The sequence below is a fragment of the Lytechinus variegatus genome, chromosome 16 (genome assembly GCF_018143015.1).
Source record: "Lytechinus variegatus isolate NC3 chromosome 16, Lvar_3.0, whole genome shotgun sequence".
Lineage (NCBI taxonomy): Eukaryota > Metazoa > Echinodermata > Echinoidea > Temnopleuroida > Toxopneustidae > Lytechinus > Lytechinus variegatus.
The window spans coordinates 20,861,142-20,884,827 of NC_054755.1; the positions used below are offsets into that span (position 1 = coordinate 20,861,142).

Genomic DNA, 23,686 nt, shown 5'->3' on the forward strand with positions numbered 1-23,686 from the left:
TTTAAAATAGCTGCTCAGACTGTTTATCTCTCTCTTTCCTCTTTTTTCTCTTTTTCTCCTCTTCTCTTTTCCAGTTCTCTCCTTCCTTATATCTCTGTTGCCCACTTCTACTTGCCCTTTTCTCTCCCTTGGAGTCTCTTCACCCTTTTTCTGTTTTTTTTTATATCAATGCCATTTTTTCATGAGCAGGCATTTAGTTCTTAACACCATTCTATTAATGTCAGTCATCATCTGCTTTGCCTTGTCAAATTACACTCACTCGCAGATTTAATCATCCAAATTCCTTCTTTTTTTCTATTTTCTCATTTAAAGCCATATAATATCCCCCATTTCTAATTTGAAAAAAAAGTTAGTGGGGACAGTGTTTATGCATGGGGGTGTAGTTGCTTGTATGCTTGATGGATAATCTCATACAAACTCTCTTTCCAGTATTTATTCCCACATGGATGTGTGCATGCTCTCCATATTTAGCCAGCAGAGTGTGAGTAACATCATTTTCTTTTTGTTCTATCATGGTGAGTTCCTGCCCCCTCCCATTGAACCGGTCAACCACACACCAATGCTTGTTCCAGAATTTATTGTAGAAATCCCCCTTTCAGGATGAAATTCGGTTAGGTTTTTGACCCCGTTTTGTTATGGTATGAAAGCATTAAATTTACTTCTTGTCCTGCTCTTATCACAGGCTATTGGAAGGGAAAAACAGCAAAATCATATCCCTTTTTATGAGTACTAGGGTATTTGGAAGGGGGGGGGGGGTGATTGTGTCTCATGCTTGTATTTTTAGAGGGTGGGGGTGCATGTATGTTCCCTAAGTTCAAATTTCATTGGTGCTAGACAAAAACAGAGGATGAAGACTGAAAGAAAGGAAGTGGCCTGGGGTACAGAGGGGGAGGCAGATTGAGATTGTGAAAGAGGGAAAGAGAGACATTACGTCAAACCCCCGTTTGGAGAAAGATCGCAGTTCAGATTGCAAACTGCGGTTCTAGACCCCAATTTTCATTTGAAAATCTCAACATTTCCAAGCTCGATAAACCCTTCTTGGCCAGGTAATCCCCGTTGTCTCAATTTCACCTCCACAGGCCAGTAAATGAGCGTTGAGCCAAGGACGAAATGATAAACAACAGCTGTGCTATTACGTTAGACTTCTCTGCCTGTAGTAGGACCTTCGGAATGAAATTATTGTATTTGATATTTAATCACGTTTTCAAAGGCATATTGTATTCAGAAATCCAATGTTAGTCCATTTTCAATTTCGAACGAAGAAAATCGACCTCGAAATAAGGAAAGTAAGTAAATAAAATGACAGCATGCTTTGCAGGGACCGCGCTCGGGCTGTTGTGTTATCTTCGGACCGAGGTCAAGAAACGGGTGTTTTGATACTTGAATATTATTGCTTGCTTGCGGCAGTGGGTTTGTCGTACTTGGAGAAGAGAATTGATTGAGGGAAATTGGGGTATAGTGTTCTCAAATGGAGGTTTTAGTCATGGATTAAAAAAGGGGTAAGCAAGAAAAAAAAATGGAGAAGGGGAGTGGGCGGTAACAGTGAAGAATAGAGCGGGAAAAGTGGGATGCAGTCTTGAGTGAAAAAAAATGATGAGAGGGAGAGAGAGATGGAGAAAAAGCAATCCATTAATTCAAAGATATGATCTTATTCAGACCTGCCAAGTAGTACAGGGGCCGATTGCACGAAATGGTCTTTGCAAGAACCGTCTTTCGTGTCGCCCATTTATTGTGATGCGCCATGTAAAACGCATTTTTAATAAATTACCTGCAAACATATTTCATTCATCCGTTAGTTTTAACTAAATATTTGTTTATAAAATGATGTGATATATCATGAATTTTTCTACAAATTGATTTAAATGCTAGCTAACAAATTTTATTTGTTTATCATACATTTCAGAAATATCCCGCATACAGCGCATCATAAAAGATGGGCGACACGAAAGACGGTCCTTTGAAAGACCCTTTCGTGCAATCGGCCCCAGATTTTGAGTATTTAGTACTGAAAAATGAGAATACTACTGATGGTTTCATGCAAAATACTGATTTCTCAAGTTCCAATTTTATGTGTTGTCCTATGGTATTTCTTTGAAAATACTGATTTTTCTCACCAAAATACTGATTTTCAGCTTTAAAAATACTTAAATGTTCTTGTTCAGGTTGGCAGCTCTGCTTATTTCATAAAGACAAAAGAATACCAGTATCCAATATTTATCATCATGGAGTTATCTAAATGATTTGTTTGCAAAGTATTATTAAAACTCATATACATGTTGCTGCATGTAAAAGGATATGGAAAACTCCATATATTGCATTATTAGAATTCTAAACATTGACCTTTTGTTGGTTATCTCACTAGTTGAAAACTGATGTTCTACAGATGTTAAAACTATGTTATTAGCATCAGCATAACATTTAAAGATAAATTGCATGTCTGCATGTATTTATGATTTTACTATTGAAAAGAAATACACCAGGCTTAATCTTATTATTGAACGTAAAAACACTGAAAAATATTGTTTGAGTTTACAAGGTTTGATGCTTGATTTAGTTGAATATTTGTTGATTTATTGATTTGGAATTGATCAATTTGTGAAATTCATATGGAGCTTATTCTTTAAAAACTACATTGATGACATGTACATAGATACTTGCACCAATCACATGATGATCTCATTGTAAAAATCCTCTCCCACAATTATCACAGAAAATAACGTGAAATTAGAAGAAAATTATACTTAAAAATCAATTTCATTGTTTTTGCATGTAATGGCCTTTGTTTGAATAAAAAAAAGATTTTAGTTAATGTCAATTTACAACTAAAATATTTACAGCTTGTTTTATTGGATAAGCATGTTTGCCACTAACGAAAATATATAATTATACACAAAGTTCCAAAAGGCGAGACCAAGTGCATGATTTGATTCAGCCTTCAAAACTACTCAGTGATGTTGCCTATTAAAACCTTTTATCTCAAAAAAAAAAAATTGAGGACAGTAAAAAAAAATCTATATTTTAGAGTATTAAAAAAGTGCTAACCTTGTTTTGCTTGAAGTTGATAGAGTTCTTGACAGGAATTACAACTTTTTCTTGTGCTGTTCTATCAAAATTTTCACATTTGGAGATGCAAGGTTATAACGGCCCGCTAACACAGAAAACTTTGCTGATATTCTTTGATAATGATAATGTTACAACCACAGTATTTAGAAACGAAGCAGTGGATGCTAGCAGTGAAGGGATGGGAGAGTGCTATCACTCACAAACTAGATCATTCCCGGGCTTGGTCCAACATTCTGACATTGTATGATGATCTGGGTAAGAGCAATGTGTGTTTGTTATTGTTGAGAACGTGATGGAGAGCCACGAGTTGAAAAGAAATTTAACCAAAATATAAAGCTTTCTTTTGTATTTCTGATTATTCATCCAGATATGCAGTCATAGATGAAATTAGACCAAATGAAAATATTACATTTGATAGAAAGTATTACATTTGATAGAAATGTGGGCAATTTCGATGTGATTTTTGAAATGAATGTCGTGTTGTGTGCACTTTGATTTTGCACGTACATGTAGTTAATAATTTTATTTTTCTGGAAGAACAGGAAAACATTTTGGGGCCTGAGCATCAGAAGGCTCAAATGAATATACCTGAAATATAAAAAAAAATTGTTTGCCTTTATGCAGTCTTTGAGGCTGATATGTTACCACCCAAGGATCTTACATGTAGCTATAACTTGGAACACTTCTGGAGGATAATATTGTGTAATTGCAATATAATCAATACTTTATTTACAGTATTCAAAAGGTATTTCAAAACTTCATCATAATTTGAAAATCTTTTGTGAATACTGAATTCTGACCAGTGTGCTGTATACTTACAGTAGTTTATAGCACTTTTGACTTTCTACTCTTCCTCTTCTTTTTCTTCTTCTGCTGCTTCTTATTCTTCTTCCTTCTTTATTCTTCTTCTTTATTCTTCTTCTTGCTCTTTTTCTTGTTCATCTTCTTTTTCTTCTGCTGCTTCTTATTCTTCAGAAAACCATACATGTTTATCATATATTTCTATTTCATTTTTTTTTGCACGGGTGTATTATGGTTTCCTCTTTTCACCTCACTTTTCTGGTTCATTTAAGCTCAATAGCGCATAAGTTCTTTTACCCATTGGACAATATAAAAGCACCCTTTTAAAAGATGCATCATGATGTACAGTTGAGGCCAGAAGTTTACATACACCCAGGAAATTCAAAGAAAAGCTGACACTTCCTAAGCATCATAAAATTTAATGTATCTTATAAAATATTTGTGCTATCATGACAAATTTGATATCAAATAAAGGGTATGTCATGCCCTTTCATCACATTGCTTTGTCATCAGGAGCTGAAAACAATTTAGGTGTCGTATTTTTTCCAAAAAAAAATCTTCATATTTTAGTCAAATTAAAAATAAAAACTTGACAAAAACATTTCATATTTGTGTTAGTTACTTCTAAATGCAAACATTTCAGATTACACTTTTTGTTCAGTGGTGGTGACATATCATTATAGAAAAAGTAACATAAATCATAGATCATATTCTATGAAACAATGTTTGGAAATATAATAAACAATAGAATACATTTGGCATGAATATTACTTTTTTCTTTAAAAAATTTCCACCTGAAATTCACTTTAATCCCAGCGGCATTCCAATCATGTGAAAGAGCTTAATACGCTCTTTTCTTTGACACCAAATTCGTCATGGTAGTAATTATATTTCTGAAGATATAATGAATTTTACGATGTTTGGCAAACCAACAAATTTCAATTAATTCCATGGGTGTATGTAAACTTCCGGCCTCAACTGTACATGCTTCAAGCAAACCTTGTCTCTATCTGTTGTTTTCATAGTGCTTTCATACTGGATTAGACTTGTTTCTCTCTTTATGTTACATGAACATGTAGCTTTTAAATTTAACCAGACTAAATTTTCAATTTGTATCTATTAGGCAGATTATTATTCATATTTGCAACAAAGTATTTTGCATAGTTATCGACCCATATCCTACCAGGGCCCTGTATCACAAACAAGTATAAGCTGTTATCAAATTAATTGTATTTTACTGAAAATTGTTTGCCACATCAATTGCACAAATGGTTGTATATTTTATGTAACAGAGACAAGACTCATGAAAGGGCAAGGGTTTTACTGGAATATATGGAGTAGAAATTAAATTTGAATTCATTTCTACTTGTAAGCATATCCAAGTCCATCTCACAGTCACACCCACACAAACACACCCACACTCATGATTCTAATCATGACAGCTAGTTAGACCTCACTTTTCTAATAATTTGTAATTTAGACTAGACTTCCAGATCTATCATAATTTATTATTATCTCTAGACTCTCTCTATATACATGTATTTATTTTGATTACTTATTTATCTATTACTATTATTTTTTTTGGGGGGGGGGTAGGGGAGGGGTTCATTAAAGATGAACAATGAACAATCCCATGTGTTTGTGTTGTATATGGGTGTGATGATTTACCCTTGATAATACACCCGGTACTGATGATTATTAAAAAAGCTTATTGTGTTATGGGGTGTTTCAATTTGTCAATAATTATGACCATTATTATGACAACCAAAAACGTGATAAACTTGAGCTTCCTGAAAAAAGAGCATGAGCCCGGCTGGCTCCCTAAAAAAAGTAAAGGTCAGGCCCTGTGTACATGTATTTACCTGACTTTAGTACCTGAGAACATGTTCCAGTTGTGCATAAAATTGTTTGTATCTTGCGAAGAGCTTTATGAAACAACACCCAAATATTGTGTACAGATAATGGTATTTCCTATCAATCTTTCTTTAGGTCAATATAACACTGCTGTATCAGTAGGACAGGAAGCCTTGAGGCATGTCAAAGATGATCCTCAAATCTACTACGCTATTGGCAATGTATTAGGCAAGATGGAAAGATATAAGGTACCGTAGGCCATGTATGAAAGGATGAATTACCAGTTCGTCTACTCCCAACTTGCCACTCACCATGTGGTCTACCTTCATTTAGTCTAATGCCATGTCGTCCATCATCAAGATTTCGTCTCACAACCATTTGGTCCAATAATCATTTGGTCCAATCCTCACTTTGTGTATAAACCACCATTTCGTCCATGACCATTTCGTCTCAGAAACAGTTGGTCTGATATCCATTTTATTTTCATTCATTTTGCGTAATGAACACTTAGTCCAAATAGACCAAGTGGTATATATAGTAAATGGCTATCAGACCAACTGGTTATTAGACAAAATGGTGAGTAGACGAATTGGCAATGAGACCATGTGGATAGTGGACGAACTGAAGGTAGACCAAATGATAGTAGGTGAATTGGCATTAGATGAATCTGAAATAAACCGTATGAAAGATGAAGAGATCATGGAGTTGATCTCCTTGATGCGATGGATGACAAAGCTATTTCATGTAGAATATATTGCTTTTAGCCTTGTGATGTTAAATAGAAGAACTGGGGCCCATCTTACAAAGAGTTGCGATTGATCTGATCAATCGCAACTATAGAAAGCCAGCAAAGTCAGCATATAAAATTTATGTTTGTTCAAAAGATTTTCTAGATATGAATGTATATCCATGAGCTCCTTGATATCTTGACAATTTGGTGTGTTCTCCTTTGTTTACAAAGGACATTTTGCAAAATTCCTGTAGAAAATATGGCACTGATGGATTTCCTTAGAGTTACGATTGATTGGATCAAGCGTAACTCTTTGTAAGATGGGGCCTTGACATTGAAATCTATGAATGACAGGGAAAATTAATTGACTATGTGAACTGAATGGTCACTTTATAATGCCTATGGGTATTAAACAAATTACAAAGTTCACATAGGATATATAAAAAAAAAGTTGGTTTTATGTAGATTGTTTGTTGTATCATGAAATTAAAAAAGCAATTTTTTAGGCAATTGACTTCAATTATTTTAAATATGATTTACAATTGTTAGAATTGTTAATTCAAAATTATTCACATTTGCAGGAAGCGGAGGAGATGTACCTTCAAGCCATCCACTACAAACCGGATGTTGCTCGTTACCATGGCAACCTTGGTGTTCTTTATCACCGATGGGGAAAGCTAGAGGAGGCCTACCATCAGTACCAGAGGTCGCTGACCCTTGACCCCTCTTCAGAGGTCATGGAAGATAATTTGAGAAAGCTTGGGAGGAAGTTGAAAAAGGGATGAATCGTGTTAATTTCCCAAATTCAGATCAGTTTCCTCGAGCGAAGGGTTTGTACAGCAAACTCAGTGTGAATGTTATGACATTGTTTGTTAGGATGTGAAGAAAGAATATATTTGCTCAGAAATATTTGATTATGAAATGTTAAATGATGTCCACAGAATATTGGTTTGCAAGTGAAACACACACACAGAACTATTTATTACCTTTAATAAAGTAAGATACTGGAGATAAATATAATAGAACACATATTTACACAGAAAATATATTGGCTTGTATGTGATGATGTTTTGAGCTATTTGAGAGTAGAAACAACTAGTATTCTCTGTCTACACTGATCTGTTATAATTGTAGACATATGATGTGGTTTGTTATTGGCAAGAATCATGGGCGGAAATCCCAGGGGGGACACGGGGGTCACGTCCCCCCCTACCCAAAATAGTAGAGGGGACACAATATCAAATGTCCCCCCCCCCCCACTAATTTTGGTCTTTCATGATGGAGCAGAATACATAATTTCACAATCGAAATAATGCATGTATTTTGGACTAAATGACCTATTTTGGGCGAAAGCCTTTTTTTTTCTTGTCAAATTGTTTTGATTAAAATCACCTTTCATTGTTGGGTGATTACCTTTTTTTTTTTTTTGGGGGGGGGGGCTTGTCAAATTTTCCAGGCCCTGGTCCCCCCTACCTTTGGGGACAGATTTCTGCCCATGGCAAGAATAAAATACACCTTGAACTAGTGCCTTAATTATAATAGCAGTGGATAATATATGTTTTGTGTTACACTCACACCAACGAAACTGACTCCAAACTGTCCATAATGTAATAGATTTTATTGATTTCGTTGATGTGACTGTGACACGAGTGTGATACCCTTTAGAAAGGTACACCAAATTCAATATCATTTTGAATAGTCTTTCTTACCAGTTGTGCTAGAAAAAACTATAGAAACAAAGCGAACACCTAGTCTCTCAATCAGTGTCTTTTAAATGAGAAGTATGGTACAAAAAAAAGTATTTTAAAGTATAAATAAACGAATGGTGTTTTGAAATATGTATTTTGTAATTTTTGTATATTTATTTAAAAAAGAATCAGTGTATATTATATTAAGGATGGGTAAGATGAGGGAAAAGATTCATGTCTAAGTTCAGTGGTCATAATAGATTTAGTAGGTCTAATGTTTGAATTTGTTATATATGTATGATATAATGTTTAAAAAACATCTCAAAACACACGTATATAACCATAAACCTTAACTTGTCTTATGCCATCAACAGCACTTTGTATTCTCTGGAAAAAGTGCTATATAAATCCAATTATTATTTTATTATTAATATTATAGTGTTTGAGATGAGTGTATGATACATAAAACTACAGTATTAGAATAACATAGGCTGGTAAAATATCGCCATTCATTGTGCATCATTACTACCGATCAGTCCTCAGGATCTTCTGTGCCTGAAAGATATTGGCATGTTTCCCATGTTGTGAACATTTTTAAATACAATAGGGAATGATTACAGTTAAAATAAACAACACGTCAAATAAAGTGTTGCAAGCAATTTTCATTGCAAATCAAGCATAAAGTCCCCATATCAAGCATTATGGGGTATTTCAGACTTATTTGGAAATGAAACTTGAAATTTCTCAAAACACCCCTAAGGTGTATTGTTATCATTGTTGCATCAGGATACTTATAAGGTTAACAAAGTTGAAAATGTGTGTTTTTTAGTGCTTTCACTAGGCCATTTCATTTTCAAGAACATCTGTTTGTGTGCTTACAGAATTATACAAATTATATATTTTAGTGTCAATATATTATGTATGTAGATAAAATAAAACTATTTAGATGCAAATATGCGGTACCAGTAAAAAAAATAAAAGCGTTTTGAATTTAAGTGTTTATAACTCGTTCTATCCTTCATAGTGAGTATATTTTTTACAATTTTATGCCAAGCATAACAATTCTCTCTGTTTATAGATGTATATTATTAGTTGCTGATTTATCAACTTTTATAGTTCTCTCTTACTCATTAGCCTAGACACTCAAAATAGAGAATTAATTAATCAAACATTGATTTTGTTACAGTTAAACGTGGTCCTGTAACACAAAGGATAGCAATTGATCATACGCTTGATTTTGACAATTAATTGTAGATTGTAGTCAATCCATTCAATCTGAAAAAAGGTTCTACAATGATTGGTAAGCTTTGTGTTGCAGGCCCCAGCGTAAATGACTACTTGTAAAGACCACACCTACATGTATCTATAGAGACCACCTGTTCATGGAGACTACTTTTTCTTACGTAGTCCATCTTTATATACAGGTTTGAATGTCTTGTGATATTTGTGACGTACCACCCCCAAACCACCAATAAGTCACCCATAATGAATTTTCAGGTTTTTTAATTGGAAATTTAAGGAGAACATCCTATGCTTTAAAATGATATATAACTTGTCAAAAATGGTCAACAATAACCGTCACAACTAGAGTGAATGGAGAAGGAATTCAGCGAGTGCTTCCGAGGAAATAGGGAAAATAAGGTTTGAATTCTTGGGTTCATTCAAGCATGATATGTACACATTGTACAAAGGAGTGAAATTAAAGAGGTTAAGAAAGGGTTCTAGATGAGTTTACTTTCAATCCTTTTTACAAACTGAATTCTCCTGTATCACATACCTTTTGTAGTCTTTATGTATTTACATTCTTCAAATGTACCCGATATCCAAAATGCATAAATACCAATGACTTTTTATAATTATCAGTCTGATGATGAGGTTTAAACCTTGTAACATGTTCCATTCATGAAAATATTATACGCTCTTCTTTATTTTTGTCTTCTACTTGTATTCAAACAAGTTTATTGAATTGTGGTACAGTGTATGCTGTTAATTGTTAAACAATCAAATTGAATTGGAATTCTAATTGGAGTTGGAATTAATGCATTGTATAACATGTATTACATTTGAGGCACACGGTATGGTGGGTTACGATATTCTCTAATGCCATAATAATTACATGTAATGAATTCATGTACAAAGTATTATATTTTAATGGTGCTTGAATTTTTCTTTAAATACAAATGTAGATAACTTTTGGCATGTCATGTCAGCAAATGTGTTGTATTCAAAAGAGGTTTGATGTTTAATGGACCAAATACACACGGTCTTTCATACTTAATTTGATAACTGTGTTCTAGCTTAATTTTTGCTGTTGTGAAGTTCTTGCGATTCATTCAGATGTGATGTGGGATCCGTTGCAGAAAGAGTTGCGTTTAAATGCAAGTAAAAAAATCAATCGCAAGTCCTACATGTAAATGCGCGCTGTTGATTGGTTGAAAATGAAGTTGCGCATGATTTTGATTGCAACTCTTTCTGCAACGGGCCTGTGATATTGTAACTAAGCAACATTCAGTCTGATATGAGATATTTAAAAGAAGGAATTCCAGAGGTAAGAATGAAGAATTTTCTCTTCATCACAATGCAACATCAAATACATGTATAATGAATCAGTGTAGGAGGTTTCACGGTACACCATGTATCTTTATTGGGCAAGTGTTGGTCCTGAAAAGGACCACACAAACTCGATGTTTCGACAAGCCTGTTGTGTCGTCTTCAGAGTTCTGGACCGACACTTGACCAGAAAAGATACATGGTGTACCGTGAAACCTACTATGCTATTCTTCTTCGCCATGGAAACCTTCAGAAGTTATGTATTCAATCCCCTTTGTTCAAGTTGTGCCGACAGACTCATGATATCATGAAATTATGATATGTAACAAAGATTTGTGGCATCATATTAAAATGTGAAATCATGGGTTTATCTGCATGGCTTGATGACTTTAAACTATTTCAGAAGACTGGAAATGTATAATGTAGGACCATTATTAGCATCTAGCTTGGTTGATTGGGCACGTATCTAAAAAATTTGCTTAGTTTTGTCTCTGACCCTGAAATGCAAACAGATGATAGACTGATTATATTACCTTTCAGAAAACTACTAACATGTAATCCCTACTTTTCCAAATTCAACTCTTGACACTAACATTTCATTGGGATTTACTGATTGTTTTGTGGTTGAGGGTCCTATACGACAAGATTCTTAAAAGTTTTAAGGATAAACAAAATTAGTTAATAAAGTTCAAGAAAGGGATTTATATTGAAGAGTAGACAGGAAGATTCAAAAAATGATTTCCCTAAATCATTCTAAACTGGAATTTTGTTATAGTGTGGAATTAGTTCACTATGTACAACATACATGTAATGGACCAAATTACACCATTTGTATGAATTTAAACATTTTATTACATGATATAATATGTAATTTACAAATATTTACACTTCATATACTGAATACATATATACAAATATTAATTCATTGCCACAGTCAACCTTGCCAAAGTTGTTTCAGTTGGGATGAGACTTCTGAATAACTTACATGTAGATTTAAAGCAAGAATATAAAGAGAAGTTAACTTTTTAAAACTTCCAAGTATTAAAGGTGATTTTTTTTAAAGTTTGACTCGAGCAACGCTGACTTTATAATTTATTAAGTACACTTTAAAGTTGTCCATTGGCTTATTTTTTGAAGCAAAATGGATTTTCTGAATCAAATTATTCCTTTCTCAGTGCTATCAATGCAGAAACCTAGGCAAAGAGAAAATACAGGTTTTACATTTGCAAGTTTGAAGTGGTTCGATATTAAGTTTTCATGGAGAAGAGATTTCAATTTGCTGATACCACACTTTGTGGAAAGCAATGCATATTCATGTAGGAAAGCTGCATCATTTGGGGTCAGCCAAAAAACCTGTCTCATTGAATCGATTCAAATACATTCTTTTGCCTTACTAGGATAATAACTTAAATCTGGATGTTGACAAAAAAGCATAGGCATTTTGTAAAGATATACATGTATGGAATATAGGTAGGAGCCACTGCCCATAGAATTCTAATTCAGAATCAGTGATGACTTGAAAATGACTGTTGAAGAACAGTCACAGACGATTCGCAAAGATACAGATGAGTAGCACTGGTCCCTGTCCCAAAGAAGTTTCGATGGATTGTCCCTTTTCTAAGTTTCTTCAGCATATATCCATGACTTGAATCTTAGTGTCGATAATGTCTTTGAGCCACCGAACATTGAATGTTATATTTAATTTTTTTTTCAGAATGTAATAATTATTGTCTATGATAAATATCGGCCATAGACAACTTGCTGCTGTCCAAAAGAAGTCTGCACTTGATAGTCTTTTTTTTTCAAGGTTATTCAGAATGTAACTGTATCCATGACTAAGATCTTGGTGTCGATAATGTCTTTGAGCCACCGATCCCTAAACCTGGAAAGACCAGGTTGATGGACTAGACGGTTTGTTTCGAACACGTAGTACACAGACACTGGATAGGTCTGAAAATGAAGAAGAAACGAATATACATTAATGTGTAAAGTAAATCAATGGATACATGAAAATAGATAAATACACTTTTCTAATATGGTACAATCATTGATGTATCAATTTTCCTGTGTAAGTGTTTTTTAAAGATATATTTATTTTTCTACACTACTAGTATCACTGCGTTACTTTACTTATATAAAAGAACAATACGGGAATGTATTTATTTAAAGAATATAACATCAATGAATCTACATCATAATATTTAGGCTGTCAAAGGTTTCTTACAATTACATTGACAAGAATAGATGCAAGAGTAAATACAATGCTGTTATATTCTCATATCAGGGAAATTTATCATCAATAGTCCTTTTTATATTTAACAAAAACAAATCTAGGTAATAAACTCATTTTAAAGATCTACATGTATGTCCGGAATTAACATGTTTCATGGCTCATCATGCACCCCTCTTACAAATGATTTGGTCATTCACGTTTTTAATTTGATCTTTTTTTTAGAAGCAAGCCAGTAACTACTAAAAGCAAGATGGGGGAAAAGATCAAGCAACTTTAGCTATAGAGACCAATCACCCTTGTCTCCTGAAATACTTACCTATAAGACGTGATTAATATTTAAAATACAATTCCCAGATTTTAATTACAAGCTGAGGGGGGGGTATGTGAACAGTTGGAAAATGTCATTAATCATCCCTGGTGCCAAATTAAACCCCTTTGCACAATAAAAGCAACTAAAATGAATCAGAAGTACCTTCGGTTTGATCTTGGAGACCTCGATGGTGAAATACACGCACGCTGTGGCTCGTGGGATAGGTTTCCTCCGAGTAGGAATGCTCCATCGGACTTGATAGCGGTATTTCTTGGAGTACTTGTCGTCTTCCTCTCTCAGAAAATCAATGCAGTACAACCAGCTGTTGTCGTACTCCCATGTCTGAGTACATGTGGTGGGGGAGAGCATATTAATTTATATATTCGGTGCTCAATATGAAAAATTCACAACATGGCACACCAGTTAGATTTACCAGATAACAATGGCAGCAGTTTACAAACAAAAAAAATGAATGGATTCTGAATTATTGTCACACAAATTCCCACCATGGATTGCTATCGGGTTCAAGGCAAAATGTAATTAAAAATGAACAGTAAATGGAACACTATACAGGGCCCAGATTGTTAAAGGTCAAGTCCACCTCAGAAAAATGTTGATTTGAATCAATACAGAAAAATCAGACAAGCACAATGCTGAAAATTTCATCAAAATCGGATGTAAGATAAGGAAGTTATGACATTTCAAAGTTTCGCTTATTTTCAACAAAATAGTTACTGTATATGAACGAGCCAGTTACATCCAAATGAGAGAGTCAATGATGTCACTATTTCTTTTGGTTTTTATTGTTCGAATTATACAATATTTCAAGTTTTACGAATTTGACAATTACATGTAGGACCTCCTTGCCTGAAGCACAAAATGTTACAATAATGGAATTCCACGTGTTTAGGGAGGAATAAAACTTCATTTTACATGACAATGACGAGAAAATCAAAATTTCATATTTCATATTTCATATGATAGAATACAAAAGAAATAGTGAGTGAGTGATGTCATCAACTCTCTCATTTGGATGTAAATAGGACCATTCAATATGAACTCGTTGGAGACGGACGTGTAATCTGCGGCTCTGCCACCACCACATTTTATCTATACCCACAGACTTTTCAATCGGTCAATTTCGATTATTTTAAGCTTCAATTGTTTTACTTTCTTATTGACTTCATTTTGGACATTTCAGCGGCGTATATTTATCTAATTTTCTACGGTATATAAAGATTTTGTGTCATCATGTCTCGCCATGCCCATGGCCCAGCTACGAGATCGAAAACCACACCCATCGACAGTAGGCCCCCGGCTGGAGCTGAATCAACGCAACCGGTCCCCGTCGATACGCCACTGCCATCGGCCCCCGTACAACCAACGCTAGCTGACGTTTACCGCTCAATAAAGGAATCTAACGCTAATGTATGTGGAAAGTTGGATGCATTGACCTCCGAGGTTTCTATTATCAAAGCCAAACTAGATCACGTCGAAGCTTCGGTTGCCATGAATTCTGATAAAATCGCGAAATTGGAGCAAACCAAGATCCCCGATATTGAGAAGAAAATGGTCCACGAGATTGAGCAACTCAAGAACAAGCTAGTGGAAATTGAAATCTACAATAGGCGCTCGAATCTCTTGTTTTACGGGATCCCTGAAGTTCGTGAGGAAAATGTATATGCCGTACTGCGTGATGTCTTCATCTACCTTGGAATCAACGCTGAAGAAGCAACCGACATCGCCTTGGTCAACGCTCATCGCCTGCCTCGCCGCGAAGATGCGTCTCACCTCACCGTTAGTGACCAGCCCCGCCCATCTCCGCCCAAGGCTATCATCGCAAAGTTTGTGTATGTTCGAGATCGGAACCGCGTCATCGCCGCCTACGAAAACCGCTCGCGCCAGCCTAACAACACCGGTGACCCATCGCTACCGCGTCCTCAGTGGAACAGGCTCACAGTACGCTCTGATCTACCACCAGCTCTGAAAGCCCGTAGAAGTCAACTGGCAAATAAAGCATACCAAATGAGGAAGGAAAGAGGACTTTCAACTAAAATCATCCTTGTAGGAACTCAAGTCATTCTGAAGTGGAAGCAAAAGAACACAAGAGAATGGAACACCTCCCAAGAATAAGGCTAAGCTCAAGTATACCCAAATATTTGATGGTATGATCACCTTGTCTACACTGATGTTATACTTTTTTCAGATCACATGTACCCCATCTAAAAAAAGGAAAGAAACCTTAAATTGATGCTCTCTAGTGTTACTTTGAGCATTTCAACATGTTCAAATGTAAATCTGTTTTCCTTTTGTGTACCCTGTGTGCTTTTGTCTGATTGCAAGATAAGATCAGCCTGGCTCAAATTTCACTGAACATTTTATATCAGGAAAAGTACAGTATTTATATTGTATTCTGATATTGCATCCATGTGTCCTTGCTTAAATGCAAGTAAACGATGGTCTTATTGATTATATTCTTCATACCTATCTAATTGCTTTAAACAATCCATTTTATATTTGTTTTGTGACAGATTCTACGGGGTAGGCCTATACATGTATTAAGCGCAGTTGTTTCTTGAAATACCATTTTATTTCACAAAATTTTCTCACACTTTCATCATCAGTCTATTGATTTATGAATATTTGAGCTATGTAGTTCTGTACATTTTTATGGAACTTGAATGAAGACCTCACCCATAAAGAGTAAGAATATTTGATGTTGCCAATATTGCGATTTTGCATTTCAAATATCTGTTGTATTGTTTTACTTATAATGGTCTAATGATCTGATGGTTTGGTCTCATGCTAGTAAGGATCTAACTTGCTATTTGACTTTCGCCTTAAAAAAATAAATCACATTTCTTTACAGACAATCCATTTCTTATCAGAATAAATTCAGGAAATGGCTCTATCTTTGAATGATATACATATCTCAGTCTTTCTGGAAAGATATGCCATTCCTTTGCTATATGTCTTGCAACAAGTATTACCTTGAAGATGTAATCTTTTTAATATTCTGATAAATAATACTGCATGGTACATTCTTCCACGTATAGGTAATTTTTTCGGTTACTTCTCAAATGGATGTTTCACATAAACTCTCTTTCACCTCCATGTGAATATCCATGATAATTATATGAGTTACTGAACTTCTGTACACTTAAATGTAATAGGTACGCAGGCCCCTATATACCCATATTGAAAAGAATTATATATTTGATGCCTACTCTACAATGTTTATTTGACCTTTTTTAATTTTCAAATATCTGCCACAAACATGATTACATCAAAAATGTTTTCCATGCTTTACGATGCTCTGTATCCCTGAGACTTCACGCAAAACTTGCAAGTAAAGAGCTGACTTGCCCTTTTTCTTTAGTCTATTGATTTGCATTTAACAACTCTCTTTATAGCAGAATATAACCCAATGCAGCTAGGGTGTTTACTCTGTTTCTCAATGACATTACGTCGTTCTGTAATTATATTGAAATTTATTTTAGATATTCAAATTCGTGTTACTATGAGGACATTACATACTGGTTAATAGTGTTATGATGGATGTTTCAGTGTATACAGGAAATTTTCTGTACCAGTTGTCAGTTGTTTTAATAGAGAGTCTTCATTTTCACAAAGAAAAGAAACGTTCACAATTCACAACCAAAATGACTTTAATATCTTTATGATCTATGATTATGATTGTGAGATTTGCTGTATTTCTTTACATTTCTGTGTAATCGGAAGGAAGACCCCACCCATAATAATGAAGAGAAGAATTCGATATTGATCCTGCCTATACACATGTAGCTGCGTATAGTGTTACTTTGTATTTCAGATATCTACCATGAGATATTGTCTACCTTATATTCTGACGGTCTGCTCCCATGAGCTTTTGCTTAAATATAAGTTAGATTGTGACTTGCTATCTTATTTTAGCCTTTAACATTGCATTTGAATGCAATTCGTTTCATATCAAATACATTCAGTGAATTAACACTTTGGTTTTTCTTAAACAGATTATTTTCTGCTAAATATCATTAAAGGACATATCAATCTGAGGATATTACAACGTTATCATACTGGTTCACAATATCTCATGGTATATATATTCTTCTACTAACATGAAATATTCTGTAATTCCAGTTGTTTTTTGCGAATGGGTCCTTTCTATTTTTCACATAAAAAGTACTCACTCATAACCTTAGCATATTGACTTATATGAATATCCTTACTTGAGGTTTTTTAATTCTTGGTCATTCACATATATTTGAAATGAAGAAGAAAAAAATATTTCATGCTGAGTTTGTGGTTTTTATTTGCATTTCAAATATATACCATAATGAGTGCTACTTTTCACACTGATGTTTTTGCCCTCATGGGTTTTCTTTTCCTTAAAAGCATTTGAGGATCAGATTTGACTATTATATTTAAGACCATGAAACTGCATTTAATCAATCAATTCATTTTATATCACTAAAAATCAACCTCAAGGAGAAACTCGGCTTTCCTTTCAGTCTTCAATTTTCTGTTATATGACATTCAAAGAAGTTTTTTAACTGGAGATGCACGACAGCTTGATATTTCATTTTTTGTCAGCCTTGCTCGGCCAATTTTCACTGTTGAATCCAAAACTAAGCCAAGATAGAAGTATCATTATTTATAACATAGTGATGGTTTCGATTTACAATGACTGGGTTTCCTTGGAAATTGTATGTAATTTGCTTGGAATTATTGCTTTATGGTTTTCACAGTATTTTTCTGCATTTCATACTCCTTTACCATTTTGCTCACATGCATTCTCAGGTTAAATTGAAGGTACTGTCGCCATAGTATGCAAAAGTAGTTATCTCATTTTGTTGACCTGAATATTTCCAACGATTGTTATGCAATTCTTTTAATTACCTCATCGTAATGACTTATCTCTTTATACTTTGGTGGTTGCAAATAGCCAATGATTATAGAAGCAAATCGTTTATGTTTGCTTGGTTACTTTTTGTGATATTCGAATATCACCTTACTTTAATTAATTCTGTAATTGACTCGTTTTACATTCTTGTACATCATTTGCCACCCTATAATTTGCTCAGCCAGTGCGTTTTATCAATAGTAAGCAATGCATCCTTTTCTACTTTTATACATAACAGGAATCCTCGCTCTATTTTCTACAGTTATCTCGTAATTCCTTATGGATGAACATAATATTGATTTAAATGATAATGGCCACTTCCAGCGTTACTTAAACCTGGAAATGCCAGAACTCCAATTTGATTTCCATCCTGAAGATCGTTCTATGCACTCCATATGTACCAAATACTTCTCTGAGTACGATACTGTTGTAAATTCCCGCAATTCAAAAAATAAACTCTTTCTCCTCCATCATAATATAAGAAGCATTAATAAAAAGATCGACCAATTACAGACATTCATTGAGCAACTTTGTTATGGATATTACGTTATCGGATTTTCTGAAACGTGGTTGAATGACCAACAACGATCCTTCGTAACCATTGACGGCTTTACTTTTTATACAAACAATCGAGAACACAAAAGAGGAGGCGGGGTTGGGTTTTATGTATCAAATAACTTGAAAGTCAATGAACTTACCGAGCTTTATGTGATGTCTGAGGTTATTGAATGCATATTTATCCAAATAGAATTACCTGATAAAAAACAAATAGTTGTTGGAGAAATATACAGACCCCCTAAAGGTAGTGTCCATGATTTTTTACATCGTGCTCAAAGTCTTTTGTCAATGCATGTTTTGAATAATAAAAAGGTTTTTATAATGGGAGATTTTAATTTGAACTTGTTAGATCGTAATACCCCCTGTAATCAAGAATTTATAGATATGATGTTATCCAACTTTTTCATTCCATTAGTAACAAAACCCACACGGATTACAGATACGTCGTCAACCTTAATTGATAATATTTTTGTTAACGATTTTTCCCATATATCATCTGGCATCTTGGTATCGGATATATCTGACCATTTCCCAATATTTGTTGAAATTGTATTTGATAGAGTCTCTAAAGATAACAATATTAAACATACATTTCGTGACTTATCGGATGACAATATTATTAGATTTCGGGAGAGACTGGCATTGGTTGACTGGAGCGAAATATACAATATTCACGACGTTAATGTTTGTTTTGACAAGTTTATGGACATATTTATGTCGATTTATCAAGAAACTATACCACTAAGAAAATTTTCCCGATCTAATTATAAAAAAATACCCAGACTTCCGTGGGTTTCCAAATCGCTCCTGAAGTCAATAAATCGTAAAAACAATTTATATTGTAAATACAAAAAGAATCCTGAAAATAGTCATTTAAAACGAAAATATATTCGTTATCGGAACGTTCTTACATCCCTGTTACGTTTAGCTAAAAAACAGTATTTTGCTAATCAATTTGATAAGTATAAAAATGATGCATCGAGTACATGGAAGGTGATAAATAATGTTTTACAAACAAAGAAATCGAAGGAGTTCACTAAAGAAATTATAAATAATAATGTAACGGTTGTAAATCCCGCAGATATGGCTGACGTGTTTAACAACTATTTTGTCGATATTGGTGCGACTCTTTGCCATAATATTCCTGAACCTGACAAAAGATTCCAATACTTTCTAAAAAATCCCAACCCTAAAACCATTTTCCTTACTCCGATCACTGAATTTGAAATTAAAAATATTGTAAATAATTTAAAACCTAAAAAAAGTCCTGGATGCGACGAACTTACGAATTGTGTCATAAAACGTGTCATTAATGAAATTTTAACTCCCTTGACTTTTATATTCAACCAATCTTTGGTAACTGGTCTGGTTCCTCAAAATATGAAAGTAGCCAAGGTTGTTCCAGTGTTTAAAAAAGGCGATAAACGGATTGTCAGCAACTATCGTCCAATTTCACTCCTTACTTCCCTGTCTAAAATTCTTGAAAGATTAATATATTCTCGTTTGATAAATTTCTTATCTGATAATCATATATTATGCGATTCCCAATTCGGTTTTAGAAAAAAACATTCCACTGTACACGCCTTACTTTCTTTTATTCACAAAGTGGCAAATGCTATTGATAATTCTCTGCACACAGTTGGTGTATTCCTGGACCTTTCCAAGGCCTTTGACACGATCAATCATGATATTTTGCTTTACAAGTTATCACATTATGGTGTGCGTGGAAAGGCCTTGGAATGGTTCACGAGTTACCTAACTAACAGAAAACAATTTGTTTCAATAGAAGGCCATAAATCTCAAATGAAAACTATTTCTTGCGGTGTACCGCAAGGATCACTCCTAGGCCCACTGCTTTTCTTGTTGTATATTAATGATTTTAATAATTCATCAAATGACCTATCATTTATTCTTTTCGCGGATGACTCGAACCTTTTTTTGTCACACCGTAACCCTAATTTACTACTTACCATTTTGAATAGGGAATTGCGGTCTGTTCAGACATGGATTCAAGCAAATAAGTTGTCACTCAATGTAAACAAAACAAATTTTATGCTTTTCAGTAACTCTTTGAATTCTTTGCCGGACCATGTAATTATAAACAATGTTAATTTGCAACAAGTAAATTCCACCAAATTTCTCGGTCTTTACATTGATCATGAATTATCATGGAAATGTCAAATTGATTATATATGTAAGTTATCTTCTCGTAACACTGGCATTTTGAATAAACTAAAATATTTTTTTCCTGATCACATTTTAAAAACATTATATTCTACACTTGTTCTATCCCATATGAATTATGGAATATTGGCCTGGGGTAATTGCAATACAACCTTAATTGATAAAATATTCACGATACAAAAACGAGCAATTAGAGTGGTTAATCAAGTTGGTTTTTATTCCCATACAAACCCATTATTTTTCCAAAATAAAGTACTCAAAATTTCTGATATATATGCATTTCAAGTTGGTATATTTATGTTTCAGCTTTCAAGAGGTGAATTGCCTGATACATTTGTTTCTATGTTTCAAAGGAACAACCTAATCCACACATATCCCACCCGGCTAAGTGACTCCTATCACCTTCCGCGTACTCGCACTCTCCTTGCTCAAAGAACAATCGCATTTGAAGGGCCCAGGTTTTGGAACGATCTTCCCCATGATATGGTACAGAGTACCTCACTTAATATATTCAAACGTAAATTAAAAGCGATGCTTATCAATTCTTATAATTTCCCTTTGTAAACTTTTATATTCATGTACTTTGTTAATACGCTCTGGCTGAGTAATGAGTAATTAATAATAGTGATAGAGTGGCGGACTCTTTTTTACTTATATATTTTAATACTTTTTTGTATTCCTTACACAATCGTCACATTTTGGCATTACTTTGTTATAATCAATTTCTTACCTGTCCTCTCCTCATTAAGACCGAATTTTTTTCTGGATCCTGCAGACTTAACAAGCCTTGCTTTTTTATGCAGGTTCCCTCATATTTCACTCCTTTTATTTGTCTTTAATTCCAAATCGCTATTCTCTTTAATTTGAATTCATTGTTATGCCTTGTCTGATGTGTATTCTCATGAGTTTTCTGACGTTGTTTTCAAATTTTGTTTGTACTTGTGAAATATGTAAAATAAAGTCAAATCAAATCAAAAAAACTGGCTCGTTCATATAACTATTTTGTTAAAAATAAGCGAAACTTTAAAATGCCATAACTTTCTTATTTTATATCTGATTTTGATGAAATTTTCAGTGTGTGCTTGTTGAATTTTTCTCTTTTTATTCAAATCAAGTTTTTGTTGGGGTGGACTTGTCCTTTAAATTCCAATTCACATAGTATTAAATTCTATGAAATAGACAGCATTAAAATGTCTGGTCCTTCTTGTTTTGGCACTATTATTCTAATTTTTTCCAACATTTAATTATCATATGAATATTCATTCTGACTTAATTATCAATTTATTTATATTTATTTACTTATCCATTATCTTAATGGGGGAGGGGGGGGGGTAATTACAAGGGCATGTTGAAGCACAAACATCATACAACATTGTGTTGAAAAAGCTGGATGTGATATGAAAATTCCTAAAACTGGTTAACGTATCTTGTAATTTTGGTGATCAAGGTTTGAAATTTGGTATTATCCTGAAAAAAATATACTGGAAAAATAATATTGATACCTTTACAAACTCATCTAACTTCTTGATGCCCAGGTCAATATTGAATTCTTCAATCGTCATCCACTCAATTTTCGGTATCTCGTAGTCCTCTGTCTCTCGGAAAAGCAGGCTGTCGTAGGTCTTGATCGAGGACACAGGACGACTCATGATCTCTGTTGTGTCTCCTAGTTCAGTAACGATTCGCTTCCTAGCATTGTCAATCACGCGATCCACAAGGGCGTGGGCCTGGATTTCTAGCTCCGTGTTGACACCACTCATTTTGTTCTTCAGTGCTGTTAGACAAAAAAAGAGAGAAACAATGAAAAAACACAGATATTTCTTGCAGTATCCATTAAAGAAAATAACAAAGAATTCACAATGCTTGAATTTAAGTTTTTACTTGTTTTTACTTGCACGCTGTAAGCAATTTTTTATCGGATAATGTACATACACTTGCACGCTGCACTTCACCAGTACGACAATACACCAGACGGTGGACTGTACTGTTTCCAGAAGAAGTAAAAATTCGAAATTTTCATATAGATATACATCCAAGTCATAAGATGGAAGATGAAAGTGTGGCGCTTCAAGGTATGTTCAAGGTATGTATTCATCTTCCCCTTCAAGTCATGTTGGCATCGCACAGCTGATGATGATGAAAAGGTGGCTAGCGAAGTCGAAGACTAGACTCTCTAGACTAGAGTCTAGACTAGTAGTAGTATTCATTAAAGGGGAAGTTCACCCTGAAGAAATGTTTGTTGTAAAAATTCCAGAAATATGTCTAGATCTAGAGAAAAAAATACTAAAAACTTTTGGTGAAGATAATCTATCAAAGATTAAGAATAACGAATACAAAAAACAACTCCAAAATAATACGCGGGGGGGGGGGGTAGGAAAAGATCTGTTACTAAGTCATACCTACATAATTAACAACATATGGGACTGCACCGGCGTTAGTGACTAGTCTGAGCTAGTCTGATTTCATGTTGTGTTTTAATACGTTCAATTTATAATGACATCTTGAATAGCCAAAACCAATATGTATACGATTGACTCCACGGGAAAAATCTCACAAAATATAAAAATACTGCTTTTTTAGCTTAATAAATGAAAAAATAATGCGATGAAATGGTCTTACCTTTCACATATGTTGATAATGGTTGCTGGTAACAACGTTGCCAATCGGTCAAGGCTCAAGGGTTGTTGCTCTTCGCATTTTTAAATAAAAATATGAGAAAATCAATTTAATTTACAAAATAAATTCCTAAATAATTTCAAAGGTATTCTTGGGAAAATTCTTGAATTCAAATTATCATCAAAATCAATAAATA

The 23,686-nt window shown here is 34.1% G+C and overlaps 2 protein-coding genes across 2 annotated transcripts in view; one reads left to right on the forward strand and one right to left on the reverse strand.

Annotated features, from left to right (window-relative positions):
• LOC121430276 (protein O-mannosyl-transferase TMTC4-like) overlaps positions 1-7,861 on the forward strand; it is a 28,598-nt gene extending 20,737 nt beyond the window's left edge. Inside the window, exons 16-19 of the mRNA XM_041627554.1 lie at positions 430-481; positions 3,170-3,318; positions 5,854-5,966; positions 7,030-7,861. Coding sequence (XP_041483488.1) covers positions 430-481; positions 3,170-3,318; positions 5,854-5,966; positions 7,030-7,233 — 518 coding nt within the window. The 3' untranslated portion in view covers positions 7,234-7,861. The remainder of the gene's footprint in view (positions 1-429; positions 482-3,169; positions 3,319-5,853; positions 5,967-7,029) is intronic.
• A 3,656-nt stretch (positions 7,862-11,517) lies between these two features.
• LOC121429727 (A-kinase anchor protein 14-like) lies at positions 11,518-23,548 on the reverse strand. Its single transcript, XM_041626923.1, has 4 exons — positions 23,494-23,548; positions 22,377-22,648; positions 13,392-13,571; positions 11,518-12,636 (listed from the first exon to the last, which is right to left on the reverse strand). The coding sequence occupies exons 2-4, from the start codon at positions 22,632-22,634 to the stop codon at positions 12,499-12,501; spliced, it is 576 nt and encodes a 191-aa protein (XP_041482857.1). The 5' UTR covers positions 22,635-22,648; positions 23,494-23,548; the 3' UTR covers positions 11,518-12,498.
• Positions 23,549-23,686: the final 138 nt, after the last annotated feature.

What these genes read in the sequence shown, in the direction of transcription:
- LOC121429727 (XM_041626923.1), bottom strand. Translation starts at nt 22,634, where the DNA reads ATGAGTGGTGTCAACACGGAGCTAGAAATCCAGGCCCACGCCCTTGTG. An exon ending in AGTTAGATGAGTTTGTAAAG is followed by an intron (nt 13,572 to 22,376) that starts GTATCAATATTA and finishes ACATGTACTCAG; the next exon opens with ACATGGGAGTACGACAACAG. An exon ending in TCTCCAAGATCAAACCGAAG is followed by an intron (nt 12,637 to 13,391) that starts GTACTTCTGATT and finishes CTTCATTTTCAG; the next exon opens with ACCTATCCAGTGTCTGTGTA.